Source organism: Pogona vitticeps, chromosome 14, assembly GCF_051106095.1.
Source record: "Pogona vitticeps strain Pit_001003342236 chromosome 14, PviZW2.1, whole genome shotgun sequence".
Classification (NCBI taxonomy): domain Eukaryota; kingdom Metazoa; phylum Chordata; class Lepidosauria; order Squamata; family Agamidae; genus Pogona; species Pogona vitticeps.
This window is the reverse complement of record NC_135796.1, coordinates 475,569-495,566: the sequence shown is the minus strand read 5'-3', so window position 1 is coordinate 495,566 and position 19,998 is coordinate 475,569. Positions and strand designations below refer to the sequence as shown.

The window sequence follows — 19,998 nt, the reverse complement described above, 5'->3', positions numbered from 1 at the left end:
ACACTGAACCCTGAGGATCACCCCATCGTAGCCTTTAGGGCCTGTAGCGGCTGGCATATCCATCTACCCTAAGTGGGACAAAACTGCTTTTGAATCTGTCCCTCTTGGCAACCTCCTCCACTTCATGTGGTGGCAAATTCCATTGTTTACATTTTCTGTGACCAAACAGTTTCGTTTCAAAATCAGGTGTTATAGATAGCCCCTGATTAGAAGAGGAAAACCCTTAACTAGTGAGTGGTGTTGCAGTGCAAGGCCTTTTCTCACTTCCCAGAGTTGGCTGATCGGCTTTCTGTTGGTCTCCAGAACCTAACCGTACGGTTCCTTTGAAGGATGACTTTCCAGTGGCAATTAAAGTGGCCTCAGACTGCTGTGACTGTGCCGTCCAGACACACTATGGCTGCTTCTGTGCTGCACGTCACTGGCAGTGGCCCAGGAGGCAGGGCCAGATTGCCACGGGATGGGAGGAGAGAAGAGTGGCACCAACTCCGTGGCTGCTGTTTTTGTAACGGGTCACAGATTTATGGCAGGGGTGAGAATAATGTGGCCTATCATTCACAGGTGGCCTCTGCAGAAGTGGGAAGGGTTGAAGTGGGGAAGAGTCGTGCCCCTAGGAACAGACCCCCCCCCCCGGCCCTTCAAAAAGAAGAAATGGCCTTATTTTAGCAAACTATTTGCTCAGTTAAAGGAAAGCCAGTTATTTCCTGCTTCTGGTTTCACTGGGGGAGGGGTCTGTTGTGACCCCTGGAGGGCCCTCCTCCGAGCATCCCCACTCCTGTGGGGAGGACACCCTCTCTTTGCTCCACATTGTGTGGGAAGGAAGGGAGTGCCTCCCACTGAAACCGAGCAAGGCAGAAACAAGGACCTCCTTGGCAAAAAGGCCCGACTTCCACGAAAGGTCCCGAGGACGGCCGTTTGCTCAAATGGCTCTTAAGAACAACTTTAAGAATCTATTAAAAAAAACTGTGGATGAAGGATTGGCCGAAGCGTGGCTTTCCTCCCTGGGGCAGGGAGACAACGGTTCTGCCCCTGTGGATCCCGCTGCTGGTGCCCGCTGTGCTCTGTACCCTGTAAGAAACGAAAGAAAACATTTTGAGCTGTCGGCTCTCCAAAAGCCGAGTGTACTCCAAAGATGTGCGTAATAAAATAAAGACTCCGTTCCCCCTGGGCTAGTCCTCTCTGGCATTTATCTCACCCAAAGGGACTCCTGGGGCCCGTGTGGTTGCCACTTTCGTTCCATAAACTGGTCTTGGACTTTCATAATAGTTTTTTTAAAAAGTGTTCTAGAGATGTTTGGAAGAGAGGAAGCACAGGGAAGGGTTGCTCATCCACAGTGTCGTCCCCCCGCCCAGATGTGGACCCACCACTGGGGGTGACCACCTGCGAGCCTCCAGAGAGACCAAAAGGACAGCTGGGTGGGCAGAGACACTCTGGTCCAGATCTGGCCATGCTGTCCTTATGCCCTGACGAGAGGAGGCGGCTGGTGGCTTGGGGGGACCCTTGGCTCCTCTCCTCGGCCTGGTTTTCTAGCCACACAGAGAACAGCGTTGCTTAGGAGGAGCGCAAGGGGTGGGGTGGGGGGTGGAAGAGCGAGGCTGGGCAGGAAAATAGAACGGAAGGAGCAGGAGAGGAGATCCTGTGGGAGCCAAGGATGAGGCCAGTGCCGAGAGCAGGAGGGGCGGCGCCTGAAACAAGGACACACCTGCAGCTGGTATACAGGACGGGCAAATTGAAATACAAATTCAGTATTAACTAAACACAATACCAATTAAACCTTCCCCACCTGTGCCACCTTCACCCTTGGGACAAGGTGACCATGTTAGGCCTCCTTCCGTCAGGTCTTGGAACCGTGTCTATGGGGCTGGGAAGGCCAATCCGAGAGGGACCGTCCCTTCCACACTGAAGACCCGTACAATCTAGGTAGCCAGTAATAATACCCTTTTACAACTGTTCACCCCTTTCCTCTCCAGGAATACATTGATTTCATCTCTCCACCACATGGGCAGGTGGGTCCCTTTCTGCATCTCCAAATATTATATATATATATATATATGCACAATTCTTCCGGGGTTTCAATGGGAGGACGAAGCAGCCTCCTGACCGGGCGCGCCTGCCCAGGGCTCGTTCCCAACAGGTCGGTGGGAGGAGGGGAGCCGGGCAAGGGCTGGGAAAGCTCTGGGGAGGGGGCGCCCCCTCCCTCCCTCCCCCCCATTTAGAGCGACCCCTTGCAAAGGCGGCGTGGCTGCTGCGGCAACGAGCCCCGCGCTGTGCTTCGGGGGGGGGGGGACAGGCTGCCCGCAAGGGCTGAGCGCGCGATCAGAGAACGGCCGCGCGCCGGGCGAGGTCCGGGGAGGGCCCGCCAAAGCCACACACACACACACACCCGGCACACGCTCAGGGGGCGCTTCGCCCGCGAGAGGGCGCCCCGCAAACGCGCCGCGGGCTCCGCCGCTCTTCCCGGGGAAGGGAGGAGGAACGGACCGAGGGAGGGAGGGCTCCGCGAGCGGCCCGAAAGGGGAGCCCCCACGCGCTCCGGAACCCTCCGCGCAGGCCCGCCGGCGCCTCCCTGCCTGCCTGCCGGGCCCGGGGGTTGGACGGCTCGTCTTCCGGCCGACAGTTCTGGGGGATTTCTGCCAGGCTCTCCGCGAGGCGCCCGTTCTTGGAGGCGTCCCGGAGAGGCCGCTCCGGAGCGGCGGCTGGAGGACCGGCAGAGGGTTCAAATCCTGGGCGGTCCAAGGGAAACTTCTCCGCGAGCTTCTCAGGTACCGTGGGAAAACCCTTCGAGGCGTCCGAGGAGGCTGGACGGCACGGGACGGAAGGCGCTCGGCGGCTCTCGGGACCCCCGGCCCCCACCCAGGGCGCCCGGTCCGGCCCGCGTCGTGCAGCTGCCGCCGCCGTCCCCCCCCCCCCCGGCAGTCGGCCCGTGCCCGGAGACCCTGCCTCCGCTCCGGCCAGCAGGTGGATCCGCCGCGCGCTCGCCCGGCCTTTGGCACCGCCCCCTCCCCGCGGGCCCTTTAAGGGGGGGACGAGCGCCCCGCCCCCTCCCCTCCCCCTCCCCCTCCCCTCCCCGCGGCGGACGAGAGGGGCCGGCCCAACCCAGCCCAGCCCAGCCCGCGATGGGCTGAAGTTGCCGCCGCCGCCTCTCCAGCTCCGGTCCCCGGCCAGGCCAGGCCAGCGAGCGCGCCGAGAGCCGGAAAGGCCGGGCATGGCGTAAGGGCCGGGCGGGCCAGCCGGCGAGAGAGCGAGGAAGCGGGCCGAGGAGGAGGAGGAGGAGGAGCAGGAAGGCAGCCCGCCCGTCCCTGCCTGCCTGCCTGCCTGCCTGACGGGGGGCGCCCGGCGGGTCCCTTTGTTCTCCTCCTCCTCCCTCGACCCCCAGCGCCGCCAGGAGGAGCCGGAGGAGGAGGAGCAGGCCCGGCCGGGCCGCCGGGAGATGGGCCGCCGCCGCCGCCGGGGGAGGAGCGAGCCGGCCGAAGCGCCGCCGCCGCCCCCCGGCCCCTCGCCGCCGGCCCGGGGATGAGCGCCCGCCGCCGCCCCCCGTGCCGGCAGGAAGCAGGAGCAGGAGCCGCCGCCGCCGCCGGAGCAGGAGGAGCCGCCCCCCCGCCGCCCTCGCCGCCCCGGCCATGGTGGACCCGGTGGGCTTCGCCGAGGCGTGGCGCGCCCAGTTCGCGGACTCGGAGCCGCCGCAGATGGCGCTGCGCTCGGTGGGCGAGATCGAGGCGGAGCTGGAGCGCTGCAAGGCCTCCATCCGGCGCCTGGAGCTGGCCGTCAACAAGGAGCGCTTCCGCATGATCTACCTGCAGACGCTGCTGGCCAAGGAGAAGAAGAGCTACGACCGCCAGCGCTGGGGCTTCAAGCGCGCCTCCCGCGGGCCCGACGAGGACGAGGAGGACGACGAGGACGACGGGGAGGAGGAGGAGGCGGAGGCGCAGGATCGGGACCAGGACGCCCCCGGTGCAGCCGCCGCCGCCGCCGCCGCCTCCTCGGAGGAAGAGGAGGAGCGGGAGACGGGCAGGCAAGCGCCCGGCCACGCCAGGGCCCTTCCCCTTCCCCCGCCGCCGCCGCCGCCGCCCGGCGACCGGCCCCCCCAGCACCACCAGCACCGGGGCCCCCGCCCGCCCGCCCTCCGCAAACTCTCGGCCCACAGCGACGGCTCCCAGGCCGGCAGCCCGCAGGCCCCGGGGGCCGGTGAGCGCGAGAAGCCGAAGGGAGCGTCCGCCTCGTCGGTGCCCGGGCCGGACTCCCCCGCCAAGGCCCGCCCGGCGGCCGGTCCCGGGGGCGGTGGCAGCCACCGGCGGCGGCAACAACGCCTCCTGAGCGTGTCGTCGAGGGAGGAGGAGGAAGAGGAAGAGGAGGAAGGCGCCGCCGCCGCCGCGGAGGGCAAGGAGCGCGGCGGGGCCAGCGTGGCGGCCCTGCGCTCCACCTTCGAGCGGATGAAGAAGGCGCCCGGGCGGGCCCCGGAGGGCAAGGCGGCCGGCCCCGCGTCCCCCGCCGCCGCCCCGGCCCCGGCCCCGGAGAAGCCCTTCTACGTGAACCTGGAGTACCACCACGAGCGGGGCCTGGTGAAGGTCAACGACCGCGAGGTCTCGGAGCGGATCAGCTCCCTGGGCAGCCAGGCCATGCAGCTGGAGGCCCGCCGCAAGCTCCCCCCGCTGCGGGGCCGCTCGGCCGACGCGGGCGGGCCGGCCGGCTTCGGCTTCGCCTTCGGCTGGGGGGGCTACGACGGCGACTACGAGGACGCCGAGCTGAACGCGCGCTTCCTGCGGGACCACCTGCTGGAGGCCGCCGCCGCCGCCCCCTCCGCGCCCCCGGCCTGGCCCGCGCCCGGGGCGGACCTGCAGCCCTACCAGAGCGTCTACGTGGGGGGGCTGGGGCCCGGCGGCGAGGGGGGCCCCGGGGGCGCCCGGGGGGGCCCGCTCCTGCGCGGGGGAGGCGGCGGGGAGACCGGCGGGGAGCCGCTCACCTGGCCGCGCCGCTCCTACTCGCCGCGCAGCTTCGAGGAGGCCGGCGGGGGCGGGGGCGGCGGGGGCTACACGCCGGACTGCAGCTCCAACGAGAACCTGACCTCGAGCGAGGAGGACTTCTCCTCGGGCCCCTCGAGCCACGTCTCGCCCAGCCCCACCGCCGGCCGCCTCTACCGGGACAAGAGCCGCTCCCCCTCGCAGAACTCGCAGCAGTCCTTCGACAGCAGCAGCAGCCCCCCGACCCCCCAGGCCCAGAAGCGCCACCGCCACCACCCGCCACCGCCGCCGCCCCCGGCCTCGCAGCCGCCGCCGCCCCCGGGGGGGCCCTCCGTCCGAGCCGGCCTGCTGGAGAGCTGCTTCCACGGAGAGGCAGGTGGGTCCCTCCGGGGAGGGAGGCCTTGGGGGACACGGAGGGGGGGGCTGGGGGTGTATATGTGTGGGAGGATTGGAGGGGGGGGTCAGACCTCCTTCGAGGTGGGGCCAGGAGGTCTTTCTCGCCGGGTTAGGGGGCTGTTTGGCCCCGCAGCCATTCCTTGGCTGCTCCTTCTGTCCCTGGTGCCCGGTTTGGTCTCATCCCATCCTCTTGGGCTTCACGTCTTCTGTCAGCTGCCCAGCTGTTTCTCTGTGTATGCTGGGGGGGGCGTGGGGAGGGGGTGTGAGAGTGGCCGGCAGCATCACTGGACCAGTGTGGGCCACATCTTCTGCTCACCCCGGCTTCCCTCTCGACCCTGCCTCCATAGGAGGAGGCCAGAGCATCACTCTCCCGCAGAGGCAGGCAGGTGGGAGGGCGTGGCTGTTGTGATCTCCTGGATCACACAGGATAGGGATCGGATTCTCTGCCCCTGGCCTGGAGACACTGTGCCAATGACGGAGCTGTCCAGATCCCTGGAGGCTGAGCCCACTTACCTCCTGCCTTTAAGGGCTGCAGCTTGGTCCTGGCGGAGGTATTTGCAGTATTTGCCCTTCCTTCCCTCTCACCTGCTTGAGTTTTGTGCCTGTGGATCAGTGTTTGGTGGGGGGGGCAGTGGTGGTGTTCAGATCTGCCTTGACACACCTGTTTGGGTCTCTTCTGGAGGTGACTGGGCCGCTGTGAGTTGCCCACACCAAGGTTCTCTCCTTGGCCAAGAGAGTACATAGCTTGGATCGGAGGCTAAGCGCTCTTCTTGGCTGCTGTGATGAGTTTAGAATTGAACAGGATGGTGGCCACTTTCTCTCATACACAGGATCCCTCCAGCCATTGAGACACTCCATCCAGAAAACAGCCCATGGGGGGTTGGGGGGGGGTGGGGGGCAGGAGAGGGGAGGTTGCTTTGATTTTTTTTTCTTTTCCTTTTTTGCTCCCACACAAGAATGAAAAGATCCTTGGTTTTTTTGGGGGGGGTGGTTAATGGCAGGAACACTCCAAGGAACAAAATCCAGTGAACAAACAAGAATCATCTTGTGTTTTGGATTTAAAGAACTGAATTTTATGTAAAATGCAAGGTGTGTGTGTGTGAGAGAGAGAGAGAGAGAGAGAGAGGTTTCAGCTCCTAATGTGGAGCATGAAGAGACTTAGCAGATGGCTGGTTCCGGGGCTGGGGAAGCTCATGGCCCTCACACGGTTTCCTTGTGTCTCAGGAAGGATCCATGTCTCAGGGGGTCTGACGTGTGGGTCACGTGCTTTGGGGGCAAATGCCTGCCTGTTCCAGAGGGAAGATCTTCTGCATTAACAAGGCTGTTGTGTTTTGGGACAAGGGGCTGTTCCTGCCCGAGGTCCTGGGCCTTTTTGGACACCTCCTGCTGGAAGGAGATTCCTCAGATTCCTTGGCAAGGTTGCATTATCTTGCTTTTTATTGTTCAGATTTTTTATTTTATTTTTTGCCTTTGACTTCTGTGCTGCTTTTCTCCCTGTGTGTGGACCCAAGGCTGTTTCCAAAACAATTGATAACCAAGTACTAAAGGCATTTAAGCTACACTATTGAATCCCAATGATAAGAAAAAAGATATAAGAATCATTATAGCATTTTAAAAGGCCAATCAGGGCCCATTAAATCATCCTTCCTCAGCAGCTCATTCCCTCATTCCTGGGCCTGAAGAGGAAGGGCTTTTGCCTACCACTGGAAGGACAGCAGGGTCCGGCTAGCTTAGCCTCTTGGGGAAGGTACCACCTCGGCCTGGGAGCCACCACTGAGAAGCCCCTTGTGGTGTACAAATCATCTCTCCCTGATGATCCCCTAAGATTTCCCCCCCCCCCAAACAGTAAGGGTGGGAAGCAAGTGACCTGTGGGCTCCTGCCCATTTTTTTATTTTTTATTTTTTGAGATAGGAAAGATGCTGGCAAAAAGTTTGGACAGAGAATTGCATTTTTGGGAAGCCATCCATTCTGATAGTTCTGCTCATAGTGGTAAAATATTACTTAAGGTACCTGCGCGTGTGGGTGGAGGAAAATCTCCCCCATTCCATGAATGCTGACTTCTTAAAAAAGGGAGCAAGGCAGGAATATGAGCCTGGAGGCCTTCTTTGCTTGGCCTTCTGCAAGGCTCGGCCATCTTGGGCCCGGCGTCCTCAGGGTGGCCAACACGGGAGGGCAGGTGGAGACTCCAGAGTGGGGAGGCCTTCCTCTGTGGCAGGGGCAGGGGCTGGGCTTCTGACCAGGGGAGAGTGGGTTTGCTGGCCTGGAATAAGTCTTCGTGGCTGATATTTAGCATCTCGGCAGATACTGGACTTGATGAGAACCAGCGCCTTTGAAACCACAGCTTGTATAAAAGCCAAGGTGTCGCAGCCGGGGTCTGTGGGCGCCAGACGAGATCTGGAACCTACAGAGAGGGTATAAATTGGATTGAAATCAACCAAAAGGCTGCAAGAGTGCAAGCTTTCAGAGGGCGGGTTTGTGAAGGCGTTTGTCCCCGGTGCTTGGCAGCCGCAGCGGCAGGACGGGCCCTTGTCAGCAGAGAGGTGGCTTTTGACAATTCTCGTCTTGGGCGTGCATGTGTGTGCACGTGCATAGAAGGGGGTGAGCTGTTTTCTTCAGTTCCTCTTTAAAACACATCCAAGCACTCATTAGAAGTGTGTGTGTGTGTGTGTGGGGTCCTCAGTTACCTCCGCCCCCCCTCCCCCAATTCAGGGGCTGTTGTTCCCTTCTGATGTACTGCTCGGCTCATGGTCTCCCTGCGGCGTTGATGGTCTTCTGCTCTTCCGCTCGCAGCCCTCAAGGCACCTTCCAAGACGGAGAGAAGAAGCACCGAGAGAAAACAATGGGAAACACACAGCAGTATAAATGGAGGAGCAGATAACTGAAGGCAGCAAAGAAATTGGCAGCTGGTTAGAAAAAAAAAGGAAAAGAACTGGAGCAACATTCAAAGCAAGTTGTAACCTTGTCGGAAACAAATGTTCCCTCTTGAGGGCTGATGAAAGGACAATGGGCGGGGGGGGGAGGTAAATGGGGCTGTTTGGAGGACCCGGGATTCATCTCCAGGCCAGCACCTCTGGACCTCCTGCCCGGCTGCTCTGCACTCCTCAGAGGATGGCGGTGCTGAGGAAAGGGCCCCTTCAGAGGAGGGCCTGGTTCCCGTGGCACCGCCTGGCGCTCTCTCCCTTCGTTTCTGCCTCCTTGTAGGGCATTTTAATTGGGCCGGGGGGGGGCAAGAGGAAACCCTGAGGGCCACCGCAGGCCAGTGGCCAAAGCCTCGCTCCTTGTGGCAGGTGGTGCCGAGGGTCTCTGCTTGCTGCCATTGTCAGCTGAACCGCCTCCTCCTGCGTTGAGTTCCAGGCATCTGCCCCACTTGACCGGCGGGGGAGGGGGGGCAGGCAAAGGATCGTTCATCCTATAAATGTCTGTTGATTGTGGTATCGGCTGCCCACGGAGTCCTCAGAGCAGCGTGCGGTGGAAGGTCTAATGCATTTAAACAGGGCGAGAAAGCAGGTTTGGAGCAATCTTCAAAAGCCAGCTTCAGAGCCAGGGGGAAGAAACAGAGGCCTTTCAAGAGAGCACGGTCACGTTTCCTGGCCAGGAGATGGTCCAGGACGGGGCTGGCCGGAGCTCCCGCCTCACAGTCAAGGGGTTGCCTCCAGCCGGGTTCAGGGGGTCCTTCGCTGCCGCGACGCATCTTATTTGCTGTGTGCGGTGGAAGGTGTGGGGAGGAAGGCGCCCCCTGGGGCTGGAGGGTAGGCGCCTTGTGCAGCATTGTGGGCTGGCTGTGTGCCAAGCGTGGGGTGCGTGTGTGTCCCCGTTCTCCTGTCATGCTGAGTTCGGGGTGTGTGGGCAGAAGGCTTAAGGTGAAGATCGACAGGGTGCAGGAAACGGTCCTGTCAGGAGGAAGAGGGATTAGCCTGAGAGAGACGCCAGGCGTCCACATGCAGGTGAGGGATCGGTTGACCCAGGTTGCGTGAAAGGGTGCAGGAGTGCTGCAGCTCAGTGGGGGGGGGGGCTTTGAGGCCAAGAGGAGGACTCTGAGAGAGGTACTCAGGACTCCAAGAAGCCATGGGTCCCTACGCTTGGTGACTGAGGAGCCGACATCAAGGGGGCGGCTTCTCTCTCAAGTGGTGTTTGTCTCGGGGGTCGGGAGGCAGCCCTCCCCCTCAAGCCCCACCGCCATTCCATTCTGGGGGAAGAGAGAGGCTTTGTAACCCTGTTGCCGGAGGCTGCTCTCCCCAGCCAAGGAGAGGGGCTTTGTTCCTCCCCAGGAGACCCGTGGCTCTGAAGCCGGGCAAATACTTCCTCCGGCTGCAAGGAGAGCCTGTCCTGGGGGGTTGAAGAAGGACTGCTCAGGGCTGGGGTGTCGTGGGGGGGCAGGTGTTGGCCTTGCCTCTAGGTGGTATCCTGTATTGCTTATCAGGAGCTGGCTGCCCACCTCCCAGGTGGCAACTGGGCACGGATTTTGAGGAGGGCTCTTATCCAGTCCCATCGTCCGGAGGCCTCATACAGAACCCCTGTTTGCCGGATGGAGATTCTCCCGTGGAGGTGAAACTCCCTTCCTCTCTTCCTCTCGTGTGCTCTGTTGGCGTGGCAGGGGGTGGACACGGGAATGTTTTTTTCCTGGAAATACCTAAGAAAGGCTCCATCTTTCTTAGGGGAACCCTATGAATGAGTGACTTCCAAAAAGGTCCCGTCGTCAATAGCCCTGCTCATCTCTTGTAAACACAAGGACATGGCTTCCTTTAGGAAAGCAACCCATCTCGTACTGGGTCTTCCTCTATTCCTGCTGCCTTCAGTTTTCCGCATGTATATAATTGGGTCTGAACATTGCAGGAGCATTTTCATCAATATAAACTTGTTCTGAAATACCTCCAGTTCTCTTTTCTTTAAAACAAACAAACAACATTGATTGACTGATTGACAGGTCGCTGCAAAGCACCATAAAGTCCACGTGCACCGGAATGGAGACCTTTAGAGACAAGTCACAGAATGCCATCAATGTGGTCTTTTGAAGCAAGCGTGATAGACTTGAGAGTGACTGGCTGTCCATTAAAGGCAAAAACAAAAGAAAATGTAAAAAAAAGAAGAAGACGACAAAAATGTTGTAGCACCTTAAGGACTAACTGTTATATTTTAATATGAACTTTAATGTGAGCTTTTGTGGACAAGCCCAGTTCCTCAGACAGTCCATGAAAGCTCACATTAAAATATAGCAGCTAGTCCTTAAGGTGCCATGACAGATAAGGAGACAATGTTCAGAGTTCAGAGTGGAGGATGTGAAGTAGATGCATGCGGGGGAAGTGATTTCCTGGTCTAGGTGCAGCAACGGATGAGACCCTCTCCATTATTTCCATCACCCGTGGATTAGGAGCCAAGAAGAGGGTGTGTTCAGGAGAGGGGCAGCCCTCCGGGATTTGGAGGTCCGTAAGATTTCCTGCCACTTCTGAACCGGATGGGCTTGAAAAGTCCAACACAGACTCCCGGATGGAGGGCAAGAAAGAGGAGGAGGGAGGTGGGGGGCAGGTGTTTTAGCAGGGGTGTGATAGGATGCTCCCAATACCCAGCTCCTGCCCCGTGTCCTTCCTGCTGTGTTTCGAGTGAGTGGAAGGAGAGCAGGCCGGTGGGGCAGAAGAGCGATGGTCCCGGCACCAGCAGAGCAGATTTCCTGGGGTGGGGTGGGGGACCCCTTGCTTCTTCTGTGAAAGGTGCCCCAGAATTTTGGCTTCCCTTTTATGCGGGAGAGGAGAGAGGGGAGCTCTGTAGCTTTTGCTTCTGTGGGAGAACATGGGGGAAAGCCGCATTCTTTCAAACAGCCGTGCCTGTTATCTCTCTGCTGCGGATCCAAAGAAGCAGCTTATCGCTCACCTCCAGTGTCCCAAAGGAGGAAGGGATAATAAGGGAGCCTCTGCTTTGTGCCTGACAGCCAAGAATCAATCCAAATAAGACTGGCCATGAAATGGCGGCTGAGGGTGGGAAGCTCCCGCCCTCCCCCAGATGGGCATTTCGTCGTCCCCCGTGTGTGTGTGTGTGTGTGTGTGGGGGGGGTTAATCTGCATCCTTGGGGCTGAACTCCTCAGCTGCCTTTTTAAAGCCAGTGCTGCTCTTGAGTCCAGCTGATTTAAAAAAAGCGCTTGGAAACGGTTTGTCTTCCCTTGAAAGAATCCCCCTCTTCCTCCCTTCCCTGAGTTTTCCTCAGAAATACAGTCTGTGAGGCTGTATGTCCGAGCAGGAAGGTGGGCAGAAATGTTGTGGCCATAAAGTTGGAAGTCTTTCCCCTTTTGTGATGTCACCAGAGCCGCCCTGAGTCAAAGCGGTGATGAATCAATCTGTGCCTCTCGTTTCCTCTTAGTGATGGATATTTAAAGGAGCCCCTTCAGGCAACGTCGCTCCAAAGGGCAAAGTACCAAAAGCCGTGAAAGAAAACAACATGACATGGGTGGAACGGTTCAGGAGGCCAACTAAAAAGCGGGTGTTTGCATAAAGGCCTTCTGGGAAAGTGGAAAGAGTCGGGGTTCCAGTGGGAGGGAGGGAGGAAGGAAGGAAGGAAGGAAGGAAGGAGGAAAGAAAGAAGGAAAGAAAGAAGGAAAGAAAGGAAAAAAGAAAGAAAGAAAGAAAGAAGGAAGGAAGGAAGGAAGGAAAGAAGAAAGAAAGAAAGAAAGAAAGAAAGAAAGAAAGAAAGAAAGAAAGAAAGAAAGAAGGAAGGAAAGAAGGAAAGAAAGAAGGAAAGAAGAAAGAAAGAAAGAAAGAAAGAAAGAAGGAAGGAAGGAAGGAAGGAAGGAAGGGAAGGAAAGAAAGAAAGAAGAAAGAAAGAAGGAAGGAAGGAAAGGAAGGGAGGAAGGAAGGAAGGAAAGAAAGAAGAAAGAAAGGAAGGAAGAAAGAAAGAAGGAAAGAAAGAAGGAAAGAAAGGAAAAAAGAAAGAAAGAAAGAAAGAAAGAAAGAAAGAAAGGAAGAAAGAAAGGAAGAAAGGAAGGAGGAAAGAAGGAAAGAAAGAAGGAAGGAAGGAAAGAAAGAAAGTAAGTAAAAAAGTAAGTAAAAAAGTAAGTAAGTAAGTAAGGAAGGAAGGAAGGAACCAAGGAACCAAGGAAGGAAGGAAGGAAGGAAGGAAGGAAGGAAGGAAGGAAGGAAGGAAGGAAAAAGGCATCCCAGGGTTTTGGGAGCAACAGAAGAGAAAGCCCTGCAAAGGCGGCAGGTGATCCCTTTTTCCTGTGTTTCTGAATGGCTTGTGATGGGGGAGGCAAGGGCTTAAGCAGCCAGATCTCAAGTGGTTTAGAGTTGTCAGAGTTGTTTTATTTCTTTATTTAATTCATTTATACACCACTCCGTTAGCACTGTGCACTGTTTTATTAAGAGCAGCCCTGAAAACCTGCAAGGTTTTGGGAATAGAGTCTGCTTAACTGCACCCTTGCAAGTATCCAGACAGTCTTCAAGGGAAACCCTACCTAGAATGCTTTCCAGAAGTCAGGCCGAGAGGTGGGCAAACTGTGCTGTGTACTGGTGAAGGTACAGTTGCAGGAGACCGAGAGGAAGCATCGCACCACAATTAAGCAGCCAAGGCTTCGAAGGTGGCTCCCCCTCCATGCACCGAAGGGATTGCCAAAAGCCATTCAAGCATCTTTACCAGAATGGAAGCAAAGTGGGTGACTCCCACCTCGCCCCCTGGGCTCTCCGGTATATATATATATATATATATATATATATATATATATATATATATATATATATATATATATATATATATATATATATATATATATATATATATATATATATATATATATATATATATATATATATATATATATATATATGTGTGTGTGTGTGTGTGTGTGTGTGTGTGTGTGTGTGTGTGTGTGTGTGTGTGTGTGTGTGTGTGTGTGTGTGAGAGAGAGAGAGAGAGAGAGAGAGAGAGAGAGAGAGAGAGGGGGGGGGGAGAACTGGGGTGCCCTTCAGTGGGGCCACCTCGTGGCTCCTTCTTGGTACCTGCTTTGGGCAAAGGGTTTGTCCTTATCTTTTGAGCTTCTTCATGTCCCAATGTCTCAGCCCTTGCTTCCCAGGGCCGTTGGCTGACAGGGCTGCCCGGAGGTCAAGCCGTGATCCCCCACTTGCCACCCCCAGCAGTCCTCCTGCAGTTTCCCCCACCAGCCTCTGGGCGCTTTCCCTTCTGTTTTATTCTAGCAGCTGCCACAAGATCAGCCCCTCTGCCCACGTCTGCGAGGCTTGGTCGCGGCTCCGCATTGGCCTATTTTTGTCCTAATGAATTACATCTTTGTGACATGTGGGGAATGTTTGGGGGGTCCCTGTATGCTAGCTTGGCGAGGATAAAAGCCAAATACTTCAGGGCAAAACCTGTTGTGGTTGTCTTCTGTTTTCAAAACACACACACTTTCAAACAAGCGAAGAGAAAACCGCCACTGCCTGGTGGGTGGATGAGGCCGGGAGAGCTTTTGTCTGGAGCGGCGAGATGCAGGCCGTGCTGGAGAACGCCTGCCGGGCAGATGGAGTTCTGTGTGGATTCAGCAACAAGATGGGATGCGGGGAGAGGCTCAGCGGTTCTGCCTTGCCCAAAGGGGGGGGGCAGCCTGTGGGCCCACCAGCAGCTAGTCCTGCCTTCTGTGAAGGAAGGAAGGAGTCCTTAGGGCTCCATGCCCCCCCTCCTCTGTAGTATGTTTCTGGTCATGAGAAGAAGAATCTCAGTCTTCTTTGTTGGTTTATTTCAGTTTTATTTCTTTTATATGTGTCTTCAAGTCAGTTCTGACTTATGGCAACCCTTTGCAGGGTTCGCGAAGGCTTTCACGGCCGGGATCTAATGGTTGTTGTGGGTTTTTCAAGCTCTTTGGCCGTGTTCACAACATGGCCAAAGAGCCCGAAAAACCCACAGCAACCGTTGCAGGGCTTTCCAGGTAAGGAGTACTCAAGAGGTGGTTCCTCCTCCTCTTCTTTTGGGATTGCCCTCAGACTGTGCAGCTTGTCTAAGGCTACACAAGTTGGCTCTACTCAGAGGAGGCCCAGTGGGGAAGCAAACCCCCAACCTCTGGCTCTGTGGCCAGAGACCTAAACCACTGAGCTCTCCAGCCAGCTTTTTCCAGTTTAGAGAGCTGCTTTTGAAAACTGCATGGCTTGTTTTGGGTGTGTGTTTGTCACCCCGCAATGCTGAGCATGGCTAAATGCCCTGGAGGCTGAGTGTCCTCCCAGCCCGTCTGTCCAGCAAACAGGTTGGACCGGTTCAGGCGTGGACAGTTTCTGGTTCCTTTCCTGTACAAGGAGCCTGTTTCTGGATTCCCCCCCTCCCCCGTTACACCCACTCGCCTAAAGAGGTGAGATGACATTTCCAGACTGATGGAAGGAATGGGACACAGCTTTATTGCCCAGTCCGTCACTTCTGGGTGTGGGCGCTCCTGAGGGCGGACAGGATGCCTCCTAGCATCTCATAGGGTGGAGGTGGGGTGTGTGTGTGTCTGCCTTTGGGTGTGGGGTGGGGGAGGGCTATCCTTTGCATCCAGCAGCTGGCAGAAGGGAAACGTACTTGGTGCCCTGCACCAGGGCATAAAAGAGGACAGTCATGTGGGCTCCTCCTCAGCCCTGCTGGGTCTCACAGGAGCCTTCAAATCTCTGGCAGTTTTGATGCAAGTCCACCTGTGACCCTGGTTTGATGATTGCAGCTCCTTTTCCTCCCCCCCCCCCCCCGAAACACTCTCTGAAGGGCCGGGATGGCAGGCAGTGAACGGTGGCTGGTTTTAACCTTGGAGACTCCCACTGTGGGATGGTTCAGTGTACGTGGCCAAAGGCGTGGGAGTGGGCTGTATAAGACCCAAGATGGTAATGGAAGTGACAGGTTGTTGCAGTGGATGGTTATGTTGATTTTTTCCCCCATTCCACGTGTTCAGAGATGAATTAGTGTATATCTGGGAAAGCCTGTGCAGCTGAGGGCTGGCTGCTACTCCCTGGCGTCTTGAGGGCTTAAGGAGTGTAGCAGCCCATTAATAGCCACAGCAAACCCAGCGGGCTGGTTCTGTGCAAGTTTGTAATGCAGGCGCTGCCTCGGTTTCTGAAAAGCCCTTCCTTCGTCTTGGGGACTCTCTGAAGGGTGAACCTCAGAGCCTTGCTTGGCCGAGCCTCTTGGCAAAAACGAGGGCTAAAAATAAGCCCGCCTGCCCGAGAGGCCTCTTGGGTGGTTCCACCCTGGTTGCTTCTTGGCCTCCCTGCCTGCGCTGCGTTTTGCCAAACGGCATCGGAGGTGGAAGGGTTGAGAACACATTCCTTGGGAGCTCTGAACACCGGCTGGACCGCCCACATGTTCCCAGAAATCCGCGTGTGAGTGCATTTGTGTGTCGATGTGCAAGAAGGCTTGTGTGGCCTTTAAAGTGGGCAGAGGGATTTCGGGGGTCCAGCTGACGTCTGCACAGACCAGGTGTGGGTCACAGTCCATGTACTGAGGGGCCATGGCTTAGGAGAGCTTGGCAAAGTTTTTTGTTTGCACTGCATCCCCCAGAATCCCCCCTTTCCTCCAAACCTCCCCCCTTCCGGCCCCGCATGGCCGCTGTCGCTTCTGTTGCTTGGTGCCCAAAGCTCCCGGGCTGGTTTCCAGCTTCTCCCAAGCATTCAGGAAGCGGCTTGGTTGCAGGACGGTGTGGGGCGGCCAAGCGCAGGCTGTTCCAGCCAGTTCCTCCTCCTGTTTGCAGATGGTGTGCCCACAATGGGCCGAGTGGGAACATGTGGGGGGGGGGGGAAGAGACATGGCTGCGGCTGGGCATTTGTGTTCAGATGCCTGCGGCCGGCCCTCTTTGTGGTTTTGGGGCTCCCTGGGAGTGGCTGCTCTCCTGGACTTGGAGGGCAAACACACTGCATTTATAATCTATTGTCATTCAAAACTTCTGGATGTTTTTAAGCGCTGCAGGCACAATGTTTTCTTGCAGTCTTCACAAGAGTCCTATAAAGCAGGCCAACATTATCTTCAGGTTATGAGGGATTGGAGTGAGGCCCAAAGAGAGAGAGAAAGGGGGGGGGAGGGGAGGGACTTGTCTAGCACCACATGCAAGACCTTCCTGATTGTCCGGCTTGATCTTCTGGTCTTCCTGTATGTTGTTTTAGTTTATCTCTGCATATGATCTGTTTCATCCACCTTGGGCCCATTGACTCATGCATACACACACACACACACACACACACACACACATTTGTAAACAAAGTCAACTGATAAAATAACATGTAATAAAAACAAATGCCGTAAAGTTTAAATTAACAAGAGCAAAGAGAAATAAAACAGAGGATGGAATATTTATTTATCAGAATTATTTTGACTGATTGATTGACTGACTGATATTTTTATCCCATTCCAGCTAGTAACAAAGCTACTACTCTGAGTGGCAAACACAAACATAATAACAGAAAGCAATTAAAAAGAATGGGATAAAATATGGGATCAGAGAATTATGAAGAACATGTCAGTAAGGATAAAAGTTAACTGGTATAAAGTAATATGGAGGTGGTATTTCACGCCGGTCAAAATGAATATAATGGATAAAAATGTGTCAACATTATGTTGGAGCTGTAAAAAAGAGAAGGGGACGTATTTACATATGTGGTGGTTATGTGAAAAAAGAAAGAATGGAATTTAATATTTAAAGAAATATCTGAAATAATTGGATTGAATATTCAAGTGTCTCCGGTAATAGCATTACTGAATCTGATTAAGGAAGATCAATTGGTGAAAGAAAATAAGGATTTAATAGTAATAATGATTACGGCAGCAAAGATAATATTTGCAAGGAATTGGAGAAATGACAATCAATTTAAATTGGATGAATGGTATAGAGAATTATGGGACATGGCAATTAATGATAAACTGACATGAGATATGAAAATAAGTAGAGGCCAAATGAAAAGCAATGATTTTAAGAAAATATGGAATGTATTTCTGGAACATGTATTTTGGAGAGGGAGGGGGTTTACACCGAGGGAAGAAACAATGAAATTTTGGAGTGAAAATGAATGGAACGAAGTGTAATGCTAGTCCTGAAGGTGAGGGGTGCACAAGGGTAATTGTATATTATTGTTTTGTTTTGTATTTTATATAGGATTTTTGGTGTAGTAGTAGGTTCATTTTGTATTAATAAAAAAAAATCTTTAAAAAAAGGAAAGAAAAAGAAAGCAATTAAAAAAAATCAGTAAGGAAAATTCCAGGACTATGATAGACATGAACTGATGGGTACAATGATCCAACAAACCCATGGGCTGAAAAAAATGCCCTGCCTGTTGTTGCTACCATACAGTTGCACCCATCACCTTGCTGACAAAGGTCCGCCTGGTCAAACCTATGGTTTTTCCCATAGTGATGTACAGAAGTGAGAGCTAGACCATAAAGAAAGCTGACCGCCGAAGAACTGATGCTTTTGAATTGTGGTGCTGGAGGAGGCTCTTGAGAGTCCCCTGGACTGCAAGGAGAACAAACCCATCCGTTCTGAAGGAAATCAACCCTGAGTGCTCACTGGAAGGACAGATCCTGAAGCTGAGGCTCCAGTACTTTGGCCATCTCATGAGAAGGGAAGACTCCCTGGAAAAGACCCCTGATGTCGGGAAAGGGGGAAGACAAGAGGAGAAGGGAAGTGACCAACATGAATTTGACCAAACTCTAGGAGGCAGTGGAAGACAGGAAAGCCTGGCATGCTCTGGTCCATGGGGTCATGAAGAGTCGGACACGGCTTAAGGACTAAACAACAAAAATTGTTGTTACAGGGTTTTTAAAAAATATATATTATTATTTGCAAGCAGGTTTGAGCAGGTGTCTGTCTTGAAAATGAAGGTTGTGCAATACTCTGCTTAATGGATCATTATTTCCTCTCCTGCCACTCAACCATCTACAGCAAACACCTCTGCAAAATGGTCCAGCATTAAACTTTCATGGAAGGGACTCTTCTCCCTTTGCGCCTGGCACGACACTGCTGGTCAGGAATATGCCAAGCAGCTGGGCAGAAAAAAAGCAACCCTTCTTTGGCAAGGCTGGTTCCCTCCCCACCCCAGCTTCCTGAACCTCCCCTACTGGAGGACGGAGGTGGGTAGAATGCAAGTGAAAGCCTTTTGCAAGTGGCTGATGCCAGAAAGCAAAGAGGAAGAGAAGGAGCAGCTTATTGGCCTCTCCAGGGCCTCATCTTTTTCTTCCTTAGGTTGGAAGGTCTTCCAGTGGAGGAGCAGCTGCTTCCCGCTCCAGCAGCTTGGCTCTCCTTTCCCCTGTGTTGGCTGCGTGCCAGGGCCCAGGACCAGCCTTATCCTGCTGGATGCCCAGGACCACTGACGCCTCCTCTTCGTATCAGTGGGAGCAGAAGATGCAAGGTGCAGCCAGTGGAAAAACCACACATCTGCCAGGGAGCTGATCTGCAGGGGCATCTTATGTTACAGCTGTCCAGCTGGAGACAGCTTGGCACATTATTTATTTAGGCGGCTGCCTGTGCCTCTAGGAGAGAAGGCCTTTTCCCTCTTCGTGTGAGCTCTTTCTTGTCAAGAAAATCCACGCCTGTCTCAAAAGGCTGGGGCAAAACTAACATACAGAAGAAACGAGGCTGGATGGATCATGAGTCATGGGCACAGAATTACACTATTTAACACTACTTTACTAGAAACTGGACAGCGAATGACTCTTGGGTGTATTGCACACTTTTTCCCCTGATGGTTGGGTAAACAGAATGTGGGAGCCATATGCCACTGGAGGGCAGGGCTGCTGCCTTTGCAATTGGTTTGCAGGCTTCCTGGAGCCCTCGGCTTGGGCTTTGGGGCACCTGGTGTGCCCCCATGAGAGTCACCTGCTCCAAGGTGTTTTATTTTTAAGGTGAGCTGCTCCCTTTGTGCACAGAGGTGGGTCTCCCAGATGGGTGCAAGGTTGGAGGGACCATGTGCCCTGGGTGGGCGAGGCAGAGGGAGTTCTTTGCTGCCTGGGCAGCAGCAGCAGCAACAGCAGGGTGGGGAGGGGGCTGGTAGCACGAGTAGCTTTCCTCCTTCTGAGCTGGGGCAGTTCTCAGCCCCAGAAAGGGCTGACCTACCCATAGGAACCTTATAGTGCCTGCAAGTGTTGAAAGGTTGTTATGGGAAGTAGATGCCCACTTACTGCCTTCCCACACCCTGCCTCCCCCCATGCTCTTGGGTACCCATAGAAGTCTTTGTCTGTGTATGATGGAAACCTGGGAATTTTTCACAAGTGCCTTTGCCTTTGCATGGCTTGGAGGCCTGTAGGAAGCTTTGGTGTGACAAGGGGTCTCCGTTCCCCCCACCAATGATTGTCCAAGCTGAAGGGACTGCATGTTGTCACGGGAGATCTTTGGCCTCCACACACGCGTGAAGCCAGCAGCCTCCCTGGAGGGCTGTTAGGATTCCTGGTGTGTGCACATGGGGGGGGGGCTGTATACACAGTCATCTGAAATCTGCAAAAGGTGGGTTTTCCTTCATTGACAGGTTTGGTCCCTGCTTTGCAGATGGAGTAGCTTGTGCTTCAGATGCAGTTCTGGGCAGGGGAGTTGGGAGCATGAGCGGTGAGGGCTGGCGGAGCGTAACATGACGTGAGCGCCTCATCAGATATGGCATTTGCTGTTCGCATTCCTCTTTTGTGTTTGCCTTCCGGACTCCTTTGGGAGGAAAGGGTTGGGAGCTGAGCCGCTTTCT

The 19,998-nt window shown here is 55.2% G+C and overlaps 1 protein-coding gene and 1 long non-coding RNA gene across 2 annotated transcripts in view; one reads left to right on the top strand and one right to left on the bottom strand.

The window, feature by feature from the left end:
* Positions 1-934: 934 nt before the first annotated feature.
* On the bottom strand, positions 935-2,231 carry LOC140702720 (uncharacterized). The gene is made up of 2 exons (XR_013539235.1): positions 1,781-2,231; positions 935-1,065 (listed from the first exon to the last, which is right to left on the bottom strand). It is a non-coding gene; the product is annotated as an uncharacterized LOC140702720 (long non-coding RNA).
* Positions 2,232-3,574: 1,343 nt separating this feature from the next.
* The window catches only part of BCR (BCR activator of RhoGEF and GTPase), an 80,147-nt gene continuing 63,723 nt past the window's right edge, over positions 3,575-19,998 (top strand). Inside the window, exon 1 of the mRNA XM_072983078.2 lies at positions 3,575-5,331. Within this exon, the coding sequence (XP_072839179.2) occupies positions 3,618-5,331 (1,714 nt within the window). The 5' untranslated portion in view covers positions 3,575-3,617. The remainder of the gene's footprint in view (positions 5,332-19,998) is intronic.